The sequence below is a fragment of the Colletotrichum spaethianum genome (assembly GCF_022836535.1).
Source record: "Colletotrichum spaethianum MAFF 239500 DNA, contig35, whole genome shotgun sequence".
Classification (NCBI taxonomy): Eukaryota; Fungi; Ascomycota; class Sordariomycetes; order Glomerellales; family Glomerellaceae; genus Colletotrichum; species Colletotrichum spaethianum.
Window position 1 is genome coordinate 206,986 of NW_026054805.1, and position 14,765 is coordinate 221,750.

At 53.9% G+C, this 14,765-nt stretch overlaps 4 protein-coding genes across 4 annotated transcripts; 2 read left to right on the top strand and 2 right to left on the bottom strand.

The window, feature by feature from the left end:
* Positions 1-944: 944 nt before the first annotated feature.
* On the top strand, positions 945-2,314 carry ColSpa_10404 (cystathionine beta-lyase; the record flags this gene model as incomplete). The annotated part of the gene is made up of 3 exons (XM_049276616.1): positions 945-2,024; positions 2,070-2,189; positions 2,243-2,314. 3 exons carry the CDS (start codon positions 945-947, stop codon positions 2,312-2,314), a joined length of 1,272 nt encoding a protein of 423 aa, XP_049132573.1.
* A 581-nt stretch (positions 2,315-2,895) lies between these two features.
* ColSpa_10405 (membrane protein TMS1) lies at positions 2,896-4,440 on the bottom strand (the record flags this gene model as incomplete). The annotated part of the gene is made up of 3 exons (XM_049276617.1): positions 2,896-4,198; positions 4,249-4,328; positions 4,390-4,440. The coding sequence occupies 3 exons, from the start codon at positions 4,438-4,440 to the stop codon at positions 2,896-2,898; spliced, it is 1,434 nt and encodes a 477-aa protein (XP_049132574.1).
* A 2,214-nt stretch (positions 4,441-6,654) lies between these two features.
* ColSpa_10406 (putative metabolite transport protein) lies at positions 6,655-8,525 on the top strand (the record flags this gene model as incomplete). The annotated part of the gene is made up of 3 exons (XM_049276618.1): positions 6,655-6,744; positions 6,836-7,791; positions 7,847-8,525. The coding sequence occupies 3 exons, from the start codon at positions 6,655-6,657 to the stop codon at positions 8,523-8,525; spliced, it is 1,725 nt and encodes a 574-aa protein (XP_049132575.1).
* Positions 8,526-9,863: 1,338 nt separating this feature from the next.
* ColSpa_10407 (GPI inositol-deacylase) lies at positions 9,864-13,558 on the bottom strand (the record flags this gene model as incomplete). Its single annotated transcript, XM_049276619.1, has 2 exons — positions 9,864-12,710; positions 12,770-13,558. The coding sequence occupies 2 exons, from the start codon at positions 13,556-13,558 to the stop codon at positions 9,864-9,866; spliced, it is 3,636 nt and encodes a 1,211-aa protein (XP_049132576.1).
* Between the last annotated feature and the right edge of the window lie 1,207 nt (positions 13,559-14,765).

A 14,765-nucleotide genomic window follows, 5' to 3' on the forward strand; every position in this document is an offset into this window, starting at 1 on the left:
CAAGGCCAGCCTTCAGGCCTCCTAGAACGGCAATTCCTTGTACAATAATTGTACTATCCAGGGCCAAGGATGAATACCAGACATAGAAAAACACCTCTCATGGCGACCGCAACTTACAGCCAGATTTGCTCGGCGGTTATACGAGTGCTTGCTCTGCCAGCTACCTCTGCTTTGTCTAGGGTTGTTTAGTTCGTGAAGTCGTTTGTTCCATGCGCCAATCACTTCAAGATTGTTGAGAAGACGTCATTCCATGCCAATTATTTGTTTCTCCTGGGTGCCGGGCAATTGCAGTAAATGCCATCCGTACTTGTCCCAAACGTCCGGACTAACGGCCCTGGTCCTGCATGCCCAGGTGCATTGACCAATTCCGACGCCGCTCCTCACCTCCGCGTCCCATGTCCAGGGTTCAAGTCGCCCCGCCATCGCCGACTTTCGGGGGACACTGGGTACACCGACAAATCACGTCATCCATGGGGATCCACAATAGTCATTGTCAGTGCTGCTCGAGTCACACGCTCCCGTCTCCCCAAAAGCCCGCCATCCGTTCCCTTCAACATCGCCGGAAAACTTCTCCTACACATCTACAAGCTTCCATTAGCTCTTTTCGTCCTTCCCGCCAACCACCTGCTTCAATCGAGTACGCCGGTGCTGCGTTTGGACAATTGATTTGCTGAGCAATTCAGTCTGTCCGCGGCGACAAGTCTGGCTCTTTACGAGACCAGCGGTAGTACTGTACTCGATCTACTAAAGCCTTTCCGAACCTCTGTTCCCGCCTCTTCCCTTTCGACCATTAACTGCGACGGTCACAGACGCTGTCTGTGTAGTACATTATCGTCAATCCGATTAGCCGAGAATAGCCCCAGTCACTCGCCGCTTCGAGCCAGACAAGCCGGCAGTTCCCACGTTGCGCTACCCCGCCATCGCTACGACTTGCCTGTCTCACAATGTCTACACCGCCTAACAACGGACCTGCGGCCAAGTCCAGCAACCCCCTAAAGCGGGTTGATCTCGACGGTCACGATCTCCCTCCATCTCCAGCGCCCTCCAGCCCTCGCAATGGTCGTCGCCGTTATGCTCTCGCCACTGAGCTGGTCTACACTGACAGCAATGACCAGTATGGCGCGTCCAGCATTCCCATCTACCAGTCCGCAACCTTCAAGCAGACCTCAGCCACCGGTGGCAATGAGTACGACTACACCAGGTCAGGCAACCCAACCCGCACTCACCTTGAGCGCCATCTGGCCAAGATCATGAATGCCACGAGAGCCCTCGCCGTTGGTTCCGGCATGGGTGCCCTGGATGTCATCACCCGTTTGTTGCGCCCCGGTGACGAGGTCATAACCGGCGACGACTTGTACGGAGGCACCAACCGGCTGCTCGCATACCTGTCCTCGAACCAGGGAATCATCGTTCACCATGTAGACACCACCAACGTGGAGAACGTTCGTAATGTCATTTCTGACAAGACGGCCATGGTTCTACTCGAGACGCCTACGAACCCCCTCATCAAGATTGTCGACATCCCTTCGATTGCCAAGCTTGTGCACGATGTCAACGACAAAGCCTTGGTCATTGTCGACAACACCATGCTCTCACCCATGCTCTTGAATCCTCTGGACATTGGTGCCGACATTGTGTATGAGTCGGGTACGAAGTATTTATCTGGACACCATGACATCATGGCAGGCGTGATTGGCGTCAACGACTCGGCCATTGGAGACAAGCTGTTCTTTACTATCAATGCCACCGGATGTGGTCTCTCGCCCAACGACTCGTTCCTCCTTATGAGAGGTATCAAGACGCTCGCTATCCGCATGGAAAAGCAGCAGGCCAACGCCCAGCAAATCGCTGAATTCCTCCAGTCCCATGGATTCAAGGTCCGATACCCGGGACTCAAGTCCCACCCTCAATACGACCTGCACTGGTCTATGGCGCGTGGCGCCGGCGCTGTTCTGTCTTTTGAGACTGGCGACGCCGCGCTTTCCGAGAGGATTGTCGAGGCTGCTAAACTGTACAGCATTAGCGTGAGCTTTGGCTGTGTGAACAGTTTGATCAGTATGCCTTGCCAGATGAGTCATGCTAGCATCGATGCCAAAACCCGGAAGGAGAGGCAGATGCCGGAAGACCTCATTCGGCTCTGCGTGGGCATCGAGGACGTTACGGACTTGATTGAGGATCTCTCCCGTGCCGTAAGTGGCCATCTATTTCACACTTCTACAAGCCCAACTAACTGTCTTGACAGCTCGTTCAGGCGGGAGCAGTCAACGTGACCTTGGAGGGATTCCATGCCACTGACTCTGTCCAGCAAGCCTGAAATGTGCTACCGGACACGGGACTATGATACCCAGCGTTACTGGACCTAGTCAGGGACCCTGTGTTGGTGATGAACGGAAGAAATTCTATATCTGTAGCACGATGGTGCTTGACTAGGTATCCTTCGGATGCGTTATGGAAAAAAGAGAAAGGGTTAGGGTGAAGAGGGAAAAAGAAAGAGAAAAAAAAAGGCGAAGGCATAGATTACCCCGGCTACGAATTTGCGTGGAGCTGCTTCAGGACAGTGTCAATAGTTTTGCCGTTATTTGTACGTGACCCTCAGAACGATGAGTGAGCAGTTCGTATGCCTTTATTTCAACTTCACATCAGACCAATATATGTGATGCGGAATTGTACATACAAAAAAGGCACTGTTACGCAACAGAGCCAACCCCAATAGACCCTGTAGGCTAAACATAGTCTCGAATAACGAATGGCCTCAGGCAAAGTCAAATTAGAAGACAATATTTGTTGTAAGCAACTAGGCCGTCTAATGCACACTATGCCTCCAAGTGAGACTCCCGAAGAACTCCAGCATCCGTGGAAGAGAAAAGAGACTGTATGTTGTAACCAAAACAACAATCATGAAAAGTCGAAGCGGTCTGGGAGAATGACCGGAGCTACCAATGTCCAAGCATACATGGCATAGCAAACCCAGGCGCTCACGATCTTAACCCAACTAGCCCAGTAAGATCGGCCAACGGGGGCAAAGTTGCCATCGGCATTCTGGTCGTCGTAGCTCTGGGTCAGCAAGGTAGCGATCCAGGTTGTAGCTAGGAAGAAGATGATGTGGAACACTGTGTAGTTGTATTGGGTCCTCGTGCGCTCGTCGTCGCCGTGAGTGTGGGTACCGCCGGCGTCGCTCTCGTCATCAGACAAAAGGGCGTCTGCCGGCAAACTGCCCTCTTCGACGGCGCGGCGCAAGGCCTCGGCTCGCATTTGCTTGTGGCCATTAGGCTGCTGGGTGACGAGATCGTGTTCGTCCTCCTCGGGAAGACGGATGCCGCCCGAGGAACCCAGTCCAAGACTCTGGGTCGCAGCCCTCGTGGTAGTGTAGGCGATGGTAAGCATGGTTACAACAGCACCAATAACAACCGAGGTTGTTCGAGTGCCTTGCGCACGAACTAGAGGGTTGCATAGCTTGTCATCCGGCTCCATTGAGACGGCGGACATGGTCAGGTAAGTGCAGTAGACTGCTACCATGGCGCCCTGGGCTAACCCAGCCTTAGGGTTATACTCCTGAACCGTGGGGTGAACCGAGATGAACGAGATGCCGAGCCATAGTAAGAGGTTGATGGTGATGGCCGCCTGGTTCATGGAGCAGCCAGACCCAGCAAAGAAGATGTACTGGACAATGGTCATGGCGAGCGAAGCGAGGTACATGCCCAAGGTTGAGCCAATGAGTACTGTCCGCCAGACCTTAGAGTCGGTTTCCTCAATTTGCTCGAGGCAGTATTCGGCCCAGTTATGTGCGAGATCAACAAGTAGGATGAGACCGAGGATGAGGAACAGCATTCCCCCGAAGCGGGCGATATAGGCGCCGTAAAACTGGAAGAACTCGTCGGGTATCAGGAAGGAAAGGACAACAAAAGCGAGCCAAACAATAACCTTTGGGCCCCAGTATCCGTTTTGAATAGCGGCGCGCGGGTTCTTGGAAGACGTGATGCCGAAGAGGAGGCCAGCAAAGATGAGATGGAAGAGACCGAGGGCGAAGTTGAAGCGGTGGACAGCCATCCAACCGTAACACTGGCCATTAGGGCAGTCAATCTTGACGTAGTCGAGCATGAGATGTTCAAGCTTCTTTATGGCCCACGGAGTAAGCATTATCCAGGACAGAATCGAGTTGACGAGAAGTATGAGGGCGTAGCCGATACGCGTAGCGACACTGCGGACGAGGTTAGTACCATCGCGATTCGCGTAACACCGACAACGCACCTGTTGCCGCATTTTCCGCAGGCACTACAGACAGCTGAGCATGTTGCCGCACCGCAGCAACTGGCGGCGAAACCTATGACCTGTAAAGCGTTAACCAGCGATGAACCTTGGGAGCAGTATGCTACAAGTAAAGCGACGTACCGTGCCCATGCTCGGCACCGCCATCAGCGGCAAAGACAGCAACGCACCCATGGCGTCAGTCAGGTATGGAAAACGCGATCGATCGTATGAAACGTGTGGAACGGCGAGCGGATATCACAATCAGTCGTGAAAGGTGTGGTGGTCGTCGACGGTGTCGTAACAATAGTCGTCGTTCGGGGCTGGGATCGGAAGCCGCCTTGCGCTTGCGCAGCCCGAAAGCCGACTCCAGGACAACCAGCAAGAAATGGGGCAGCTCGGGCGACGAAGGCTGAAGGTGCACGTGAGATTACGTAGTCATACCCTCCTGAGCCACACAGGTGGAGCCGGGAGGTTGTTGCGACGGCTGCGGCTTCCCACCCGGACCCGACCCCAGGTTTTCAGGATTTCTCCGCCGAAGTCGGCCAACCGCCGCCGTCGGCATCGAGGCACCGATTCCCGACATCTTGAACAGATACGCAGTCCATGAAACCACCTTCCAATCTAGCACATCCTCCCCACCATCCCTGCCCAACCTCGCCTGCCGCGCAGCACCAAGTGGAACTGCACAAAAGCCCAGTGGCTTGTCTTATCATCCATGCCCAAGCAAAGCGCATATAGGCCACGCTGATGCGTCTGCAAGACATCATATCGTGGCACAGGCGTTGAGTTGTCAGATTTCGGATCTAACGCATGCCGAACCTTCATGGGTAGGCAAAGCTTCTGTTCCGGCCAGCAATATCTCCAAGGCATATTGAGAATTTGGGAATGGACAGGCATCGCGGTGCGGCTGGTGTATCGAGGTGGTGGTTTCTGTCAGTACTCTTCGCTATAGCCTTTCGACCTCCTCGCAGGGCCTGTACCGGTATTTTGGGCACGGCATGGTTATGCTCTCTTGCGTGCGAGGACCGTTATCATTCGAACCCACATTTTCAGTCGCATTCGTTATGCAAGGTGCAGTTCAGCGTTGCGCCGTGTTATCGTTCATCTCACTTACTCAAAGAGCCGATTAGAGGAGTTTGCGAAGTTCCGGCCCTCGATGTTGCAGCACGGCCAACGGACATACTTATTCATGGATGCCAAGCCCTTTGTGGATTACAGAAGTTGACCAAACTACTGGGTGTGTTCCTCCTTAGTGACTTGGGCCCGTGTCCTGATCTTCGAGGTGCAGCCCAACTAGTTCCCTGCTCCGCGACAGCCACGCCCTCTAGCGCTCCATGATGATGCCTTTGAATGGGTCATATGACTGAGCCATTCCTAAGTATCGCGCGAACCACCCCGAAACAGATATTGAACAGTCGACTGGGGTTTCTCGCTCACAGCTATCGGCACAAAGGCATGCTAAGGCGGACTGATTGATGATGGTCGACAGACCGGTGCCGCAATGATACTTCTGGACGCGCAACGAGCGGTTTCAAGCCTGTCAAGCGGCAACGGCGGCGGCGCATGGGATTTTGAAATCTGGACCAAAAACAGGGGTTAGGGGGCACTGAAGGAAAGGGAGGGAAGAAGGCCCCGTCCAGTTGACACATGCACGCGCTACTTTGCGCAGCACGCCGCACGGCGTCGAGCCATGATGTTCCGAACTCCTTCAATGTACTGGGTACGAGACGGGTTACGTATCCAATATGTAATATCTCTACCGTCATTGGTACTCGTTACGTAGCTGGTTAGCCTTTTCGGCAGCGAACTTACGGCATTGCAGCTCCGACCTAGGAGGAAACAGGGGGCTCCCAATTCCCTACCTTATTTCCCGTTGCCATCCCAGTCGGAGGGATGGGCCACTCAAGCCACTGTACACGTACATGTCATTGGCAATTGCAGGGAACCTCTGCACTACGAAAGGATTCGTGATTTCCTTCCCCGAAGATAAGGGATCCGGCATCGTCCCCGTTTCGTTACCCGTCCGCGAAGCTTCCCGCCGCCCTTAACCACCTCCCCTCTTGTTCCCTTTCCCCTTCTTATTCCACCACCTACTTCCTCCGGACCTGTTACACTTACCAAACCTCAGATCCTCCGTGCGACGCCTATTCTACATGTCGCATGTTGTTGACCTCGTCCGTATAGCTATGAAATCTGCGCCTCCGATAGTACACTGAACCAACCACACCGCACGTTGACCCCAACTCAACACAAAGACTCCAAAGCATCGCCGTTATCGCCGCCCATTGCCGATTGTCGCTATTGTCAGCCATCGACGGCCGGTTGCATTCGTACTTCTACCCGAAACTCGAAGCATGATATCTTGAGAGGCTGGATTTCCTCTTTGACTACAGGTCTACAGCAAGCATGGTCAACCAACGAGAGAAACAGCTGCATCGCGCGCGCCTGGTTGCCAGCGTCGCAGCTACCGTCATCTCTCTGGCATGTGGCACCAATGTGAGTTGGCGCGACCGGATCGTTTCCCTTTCCACAACATCTGCCATGATCCCCAGCTCAGCCCTCTTTGCTAACATGCTATATTGTACAGTACGTTTACTCAGCATGGGCACCCCAATTCGCTGAGCGATTGAAGCTTTCCTCGACCGAAACGAACGTCATTGGTCTGTCCGCCAACTTGGGAATGTACTCGTTGGGCGTTCCCGTCGGCATGCTTGTCGACCACAAAGGACCTCGCTCTGCAGTCATTCTTGGCTCCGTCTTGCTCGCCCTTGGATACTTCCCTTTCCACATCGCCTACGACCGCGCCGCGGCTCCTGTGGCGCTCCTATGCTTCTTTTCCTACTTGACTGGTCTCGGTGGCTGCCTGGCCTTTGCTGCGGCTGTCAAGACATCTGCTCTGAACTGGCCGCATCATCGGGGCACCGCAACGGCGTTTCCTCTGGCTGCTTTTGGTCTGAGCGCCTTCTTCTTCTCGACATTTGGAACCATCTTTTTCCCGGGAAACACCAGTGCCTTTTTGGCTCTGCTCTCCTTTGGAACCTGTGGGCTGACCTTCCTCGGCTTCTTTTTCCTGCGCGTCTGGCCCCATGCCAACTACCACAGCGTGCCCGCCAGCGATGTCCTATCTGGCTCGCAGCATCTCCGTCGTACGTCCTCGCAAGAGGTCAAGCCCAACCGCCCTGGTCATGCACACGGCGCCGCCCTGATTGAACCTGGTACGTCGCTTAAAGATGCCAATACCACCACTACCACTACCGACTACGAGCCTGTTCAGCCAGAACAGGAACCGTCCGCGCCGTCTCGCGAGGCTGATGAGGCGCAAATCGAAACCATCGATGCCGATGATTATGAGCCCGACGAGACGTCCTCGCTGGTGTCAAGCTCCTCCTCTATGCCCGGTGATGTTTTTGTGCAGAGTAGTGTTGATCTGGATCGTTCTCATCGAGTAGATATTCGTGGTTGGGCACTTTTGCGTGAGGTCGATTTTTGGCAGTTGTTTATCATCATGGGAATCCTGACGGGTATTGGCCTGATGACCATCAAGTAAGTCGCGAGGTCTCGCGAGACTGTCTGCAGTCCGAAGCTAAGATGCCTCTAGCAACATTGGAAATGACGTAAAAGCCCTTTGGCGCCATTGGGATGAGTCCGTGGACGAAGCGTATCTCATCACGAGGCAGCAGATGCACGTGTCTATCTTATCAGTTTGCAGCTTTGCGGGTAGGCTTCTTAGCGGTACGATCACTGTCGAAGATCCTAACTCCACCTACACACTAGCTGACTTGATTGACTCAGGTGTTGGTTCCGACTTCATTGTCAAGGTACTCCACGGCAGTCGAGTCTGGTGCCTCGTAGCATCCAGTGTCGTCTTCTTTGTAGCGCAAATTCTGGCTCTGCACGTCACTAACCCTCACTGGCTTGGGTTGGTCTCTGGTCTGTCTGGCATCGCGTATGGCTTCCTTTTTGGGGTGTTTCCCTCCATCGTTGCTGAAACGTTTGGAATCCACGGGCTCAGCCAAAACTGGGGTCTGATGACGCTGTCGCCCGTTGTCTCTGGTAACGTGTTCAATATTTTCTATGGAAAGATCTACGACAAGCATAGCATCCTGGGACCGGATGGCGAGCGTGTTTGCCACGATGGGCTCGAATGCTACCGCGCAGCGTACCTCATGACGCTTGGAGCATGCTCCATTGGCCTGGTCCTTACGCTATGGGTTATCCACCACCAGCGAGTAAAATGGGCCAAGGAAGAGAAGAGCAAGGCCGAGCAGGATGACTGAAGAAGAAGCCATCTGTGGCAGATATCGGAGACATGGTTATATATAAAAAAGCGGAGAACACGGCTGATCATGAGAGATATGGCCCCGACTTTCAGTGAGCCCCCAAGAGCTCTCTTGCTCCGGGCAAAGCGAATTAAGGATGGGCGGTATCGGAGCGTGGGTCGACATTCTAGCAGACCTTCCGACGCGACGACCATAGACAAAGGATAGAGTATCGGCGTTCTGGGTTGCTTCACTAGCGCACCATTTACTAGACAGGTTCATAGGAGTTGATTCCGGTTGTTTTCTACGAGGGCCACCGCAAGCTCCCGGTGCCTCCATTGTTCAACTTCCAGTGTACTATTGTTGTTGCTGTTGTTGTTGTTGTTGTTGTTGTTGTTGTTGTTGTTGTTGTTGTTGTTGATGTAGATGATGGGTTGGACAAGCACCGGTCACATACAACGTACATAACCGCATCTGAAGCACATGCCAAGTCACAGGCGAGTTTGCGGGGATTCAGCAATAGTAGCAGAACCGATCTAGCATTTCATCGAGTATCTGTGGGCAGTCGCCGCCATTTGGCAACTCTGCGCGTCTCCTTACGCATATCATCACTTCCTCTTCCTCCTCGCCCCGTTCTTCTCTCCTGGCGTGCGCTCTTGGCCGGCGCGTGTAGAGAATGTAAAGCTTCCTCTGGGTTGCTACTAGATTAAAAACCAGGGACGGGATCCAACACCTAAAATGAAAACCCGTCATGTCATTAAACAGAACCTTGGGAGAAAAGAAGTCTCCCCTTTCTAGCATATAGCCTGCCACATGGAAACGCCACTTCGGGCGAATGCTTTTGTGCAACGGTGCAATTCCCTGGTCCAAGGGGAATAGGAGAATAGGAAAGAGAACCCAGGACACGACCGAAGCTCTATGGCCTAGTCCATAGGAAAACATATTCGTTTCGACGCCTCTAGCCAAAACGTGCAAACCGTGCAAACTCCCCAGCCAATGCAAGATGCAGATGAACGAAAATGACGAGAACCCAAAAACATTGTGCCAACGCCAATGTGTCGTGGTCAAAGGCCTGGTATATCCGTCCTGACGTCGAGTCAATACCAATTTGACGTCGATTACAGATGGCTGAGACTGTCTATATCAAAGAAATGAAGGCTCCTGCATCTTCACCGTTGCGACCCCCTCATATTGTAAGTGAGGGCGCAACGAGCTGATCGCATTCGTCGTATATACATCGTGGACTGGTCGAGTTAAAAGTCGGATTCCAAGAAGCTATGAAAGTTTTTTTCTGACCGAGCAGCCATTGCCAATGACATGGCAATCTGGACAATTGACCAATTGTCAGCTCTGCCGTCATGGTGTCTTACCACGCTTGCGGCCTTCGAGGTGACTGTTCTCGAAGATTGAACTGAAGCCGGCGAGGGGCCAGTTATCATTTGTTGAGTGGATCACCACTAACCATGCAGCTATCAAGTTGACAAGGTAGTGTAGCATGTAGGCGTATGAAACGCCGTAAATGGCAGCATAAATGGCTGTGCCAAACAGAAGCACACTTGTAAGATGCCTCATTCTGCCGGTGACTCTAGGCACCATCTTGCCCGTCGTCAAGTTCTCCACAAGAAGTATGAAGGGCATGATGGAGAGTACATTGTGATGCGAGGAGAATGGTGTAAGCCAATGAACTGAGAGGTTGCGAATCCACACGGCCAATATCGGCAGGTTGATAGGAAGGACCCAAAGCATGAGCAGCAGTATTGAGTGGGCGTAGTGGTAGAAGTCGAAGTTCGGCCCAGACTTGAGCTCCGAAGCAATTCGGAGAGCTCGGACAACGGTGAACAGCTGGACGAGGCATGCTACCAAGTAAGCGAATTGGTAGGGTATGAAGGTAGACACTAGAAACAAAAGGACAGCCGTGGTGACCATGCGCCGTCGGGGCGACGAAGCGGCGAAAAGTGGTAGCTGCGCTCGTCGGCGCTCATCTCGCGCCTGGCCGAAGGGTCGAAGAGCCACCGACGCGTAGACGAATCCAAGGAGCTGAGTCAAGGCCAGGGTAATATAGTGAAGAACAGCGCACACGCCGATACAGACAACTCCGATTAGGGGGATTAAGAACCAGAAGAAAGGATCCTGAGTACCCGTCAGAAGGTCGTTGCTGTGAAAGTCGGTCGCAGTTGACGTTGTATTCCGCCAGTGCCAGAGTACACCCGGCCCCGACGACCAGGATCCTGTCATTGACAGGGAGAGGAACGTCAGAGAGAGAAGCATAAGGGGTAGCGACTGCCGCAAACAGAGGTCGAGACTCTCGGAAAAAGAGATGAATGTGCCAGTGGTGTCGTATACCCGGAACTGCTTGCGAAGCACGAGGGTCACCACGAGCAGTGGGAAAGCTGCGAATACCGTTCGATAGCGCATGTATAGCTTGCCCAAACTGCCCAATGCGTCGATCGTCAGCTTGACTTGGATAGTAGATTCGCATGTCGGGTCAGTCCAGAATTGAAGGCTCAGACCCTGCTCATCATGCTCCTTATGCCTCAAGGGGGGCGGAACAAAGGGGGCTACTCCGTGCATACTGATGCTTGCATGCCTCGCGTTTACGAAGAACTTGGACTCGTACGGCTGAGCCAGGTACTGTCGAATCAGGGGAGAGAAGAGCTCTGAAGTGGTGCCGCACGCTTGGTTGCCAATTTCCAGATTGTAAGCCAGAAGGCTGGATTGGAGCGTGGGGATGTTGATTTCCGCAACCATGGGACGGTTCGATGGAAGTCGCAATGTCATACCAAAAGCGAAAAGTCTGCGTAGACTGATATTGCGCCGCCTGTGGGACTGCGAGTTGTCGCTGAACTCGGCTACAACAAAGCTTTGAGTCGGTTTGACAGCTTTATCCACAATGGCCACAAATTGGTGATCGGCGATGTCTTCAATGTCGAACTGAAGATATGAGAAGGGCTTCGCTACCGGCTCGTTGTCCAGGGAAAACGGTTCATGACGCGATCGTGTCGAAGCAGGGAGCAAGATAGCGTCGGGCGCAGCGTTCTTGCATGCCAACCTGGTCGACCCGGTGCTGTCTCCTGAGAGATCCATGTTCATGGAAAACAAGGTTGTCGCTTGGCCAGGCTGCAGCGGGAAAACGCTGCAGAACAAGATCTCCAGTTTCCCATGTTCTCCCGGCCCATCCAACGTGGTGTCAGTCAGAAGAGTAAAACGCTTGCCTTCTGGGGACCCCTGAGGAGGCACTGGAAGTAAATGTGCCCGCGGTTTCGGGTCGCGTCCAAGCTGCCGCAGAACTAGGCGCTCGCCTTGCGCCATAATCGCGTTGGAGTTGTCCTCGAGAGTGAGCAGCGTGCTTGGCCCTTCGGAAGGTAGAGTTTTCTCCGCGATGGATTCCATGCCGGTAAGAAACCATTTCTTAAAGACTCTCATCCTCTCTGCCCTCGGTTTCGTTTGCGAAGATCTGTGGACATCAACGACGTCGTACATGGCCCGAGCAACGACTTTGCGGAACTGATCACACCACAGAATAGCCTGGTGATCCATACTGGTCCAGACACCAGGAATGCCGGTGGTGAAGACGGTGAAACCGTGCGTCTCAGGAATTATCGACTCGACACTAGCATAGTCGGATGGGACCACGGTGTCTAAGCCACCCCCAGCAATCGAAACAAGAGTAACGTGCCACAGTGGGTTGTTGTTAGCCCACTTCTGAGAGTAGGCATGGCGCCAGTAGTCGTTGATATCGTCATATATCTTGACAATCTGCCCGTCAAAGCTCACAGGAGGACGCGAGTGGGGAGCAGACATGGTAATGATGGTGTTGATCGAGTTGGACTGGTAGTTTGGCATGATGAGCATGGTGCGCGCAACTATACCACCCATTGAGTGACCGAGAACGAGAACAGACGTGGGATCCGGCAAGTCTTGATCACGCGCAGACATGCGCGGGTCCATGTACAGAGACAGAATGTACCTGATGGCCTCGTTCAAGTACTCTGCCTGATCCAACATAGTCTGCCCGTGAAAGGCTGTTATGTCTTCGTTGAAGTCAACGGTGAAAAAGTCAAGGCTTCGAGCGCCGGCGGCGGCAGCAGCTTCATCGTGTTGGAGAGACTCGTGGTAGTAATTTGCAGCTTCGGCGGCTATCGGTCGAACTTGTTTGTAGCTTCCAGCGTTACCTGGGATGAAGAGGACAGGGACACCTCGCAACTGCAAATGGTCAGTACAGTCCATCTGACGGGGGATTGAGAGTTTGGGGAGGGGGGCACCTTTCTTTCGTCGTCGACGCCCTGCTCACGGTACAGGTACAGCGAGTACTTTGTCGCAAAGCGGGTGTGTTCGGTGTCGAAGTCACGCAGGCGAATGTAAGAGGGCCGCATGTATGACATGCGGCATCCCTTCGCGTCGAGCTGGCGAGTCCATGACGAATTCAAGATGGCGCAGAGCAGAGTAATGCCAAAAACAGTAACAGCCAGAGCGAAAATGGTGATGGACCAGGGGCCGCGAGATCGGGAGCGGCGGCCTACGAAGCGCACGTCGGGCATCTTCTCGGTATTCATTGCCATCTGATCGTCTGGAGGGGTGTCGTCGCGACCGCCTTGGTCGTCTTGCAGGCTGGCGACGTCCTGGTGGAGCTGGCGTTCGGCACCGGGAGCTTGGGAGTGGTTGCGGTTCGGGAGTTGTCGTTGGTTGTCTCGATATGCTGGCGATAGCGCGTTCAGGGGCGGAGACGAGAGGGGCGGCGGCGGCGGCAATGAAGACGCAATTAAGGAATGGTTCTCGGGCGATCCATTCGCATCCAGGCCATGTTCGAGCTTCCAATTGGGGTTGTTTGAGCGTCTACTCCTTGCGGACGACGGTCTCGAGGCGCCGGCAACTGCGGGAGCGGCGGCGGCAGCGATAGCGGACTGCTTAGGAGCGTGAGGTGGTGGTGCAGAATTGCGCCCTTGGGCAAGCTGTCTGTATTGGTGTTGATGTTGAAGTTGGATAGCAGCAGCAGGAGGGTCGGGGGGAGGTTCGTCGCTGTCGTCGGTCGAACCCGACGAGCGCCTCTTCATGGGTGGAGAGGGCTCGCTCGAGTCTTCCACGGTAGGGAAGCGTTAGTTGGTTGAATCGAGCCTCGAGGGAGGAGATTGTTTACCTCTTGGCTACAAGGAGAGGAGGGAACCGGTAGAGAGAACCTAAGGAGCGAGACGAAGGACGACGGCGACGACGACAACAAAGAAGGGACAGACGGTAGCGGGAGGAAGGGACGAAAGAAGGAAGGAAAAAGAACGTGCTTTCTTTGGGCGAGGCGCTGGTGGTGGTGGTGGTGCTGCTGCTGCTGCTGCTGCTGTCGCAGCTAGGTAGGCTATCTATCGCTGCTGTCACTGGCGCTCAGGTATTTACACGGTACCCGGCTACTGTTGTTAGTGCTGCTCCCAATGTAAGATGGGCCCGCACAGATGAGGTGTCCGTCCTTCCTGGTGGGAAATAGGCGTGTCAAGTGCAAGTGAGGTTCGCTTTCTGAGGTGGTCTTTCGATGCTGCCGAGACTAGGCATCTGTAAAGTACTCCAAGGTACTTGAGGGGGTACTTGACCCAGACAGATAAGGAAACCATGGTTCGACACACGCAGAGGACACTAAAGCAAATGCTGCAGTTATTCCAACATTCACAGCCTTGACGGTGAGACACTTCTGAACTACCTTGATGCAAGCCCACTTTCCGCTGAGGAACCAGGTACACGGCACGTATCCACGGGTTGGGCGCGTCGAGTCGCATGGCAAGTACCCGAAAACTGCAGAGCCCCAAAGTGTATTAGGTATGGAACTTACCTGTCCCGCCTGTGTAGCCATCCCTCGGTGTCCTCCTTTGCGACATGGCGTTGCACTTGTTACCAACATAGAGCATGTGGAGGCACCGACGTTTGGGGGAGCGTACCTACTGTACTGCACTCTACCTGTCGACCCTGCCAGTCGTCGCCTTCCTCTCGCGCGCGCAATGCGCGCAGAGACGTAGGATTGGGTAATCCATTCGCAATCAATTTGGGGCGGGGGGGTTTTCCCTTGATGGAAGCAGACCCCTTCCTCTTTCTGGTACGAGCTTTTCTGCACAGCCCGTGCTCGACAATGAGAGGGAAACGCAGGATTCACAAAAACTAGAACTAAAAGATGATAAAGTAAAAGGGGGTGGTAGGAGCCGGTTTCTGCGTGAAAATGGCTCTGGCGGCAAAGGCTTTCTGTCACAACTTGTCCCGAAGCACCCGACTCGACTCATGGATGGG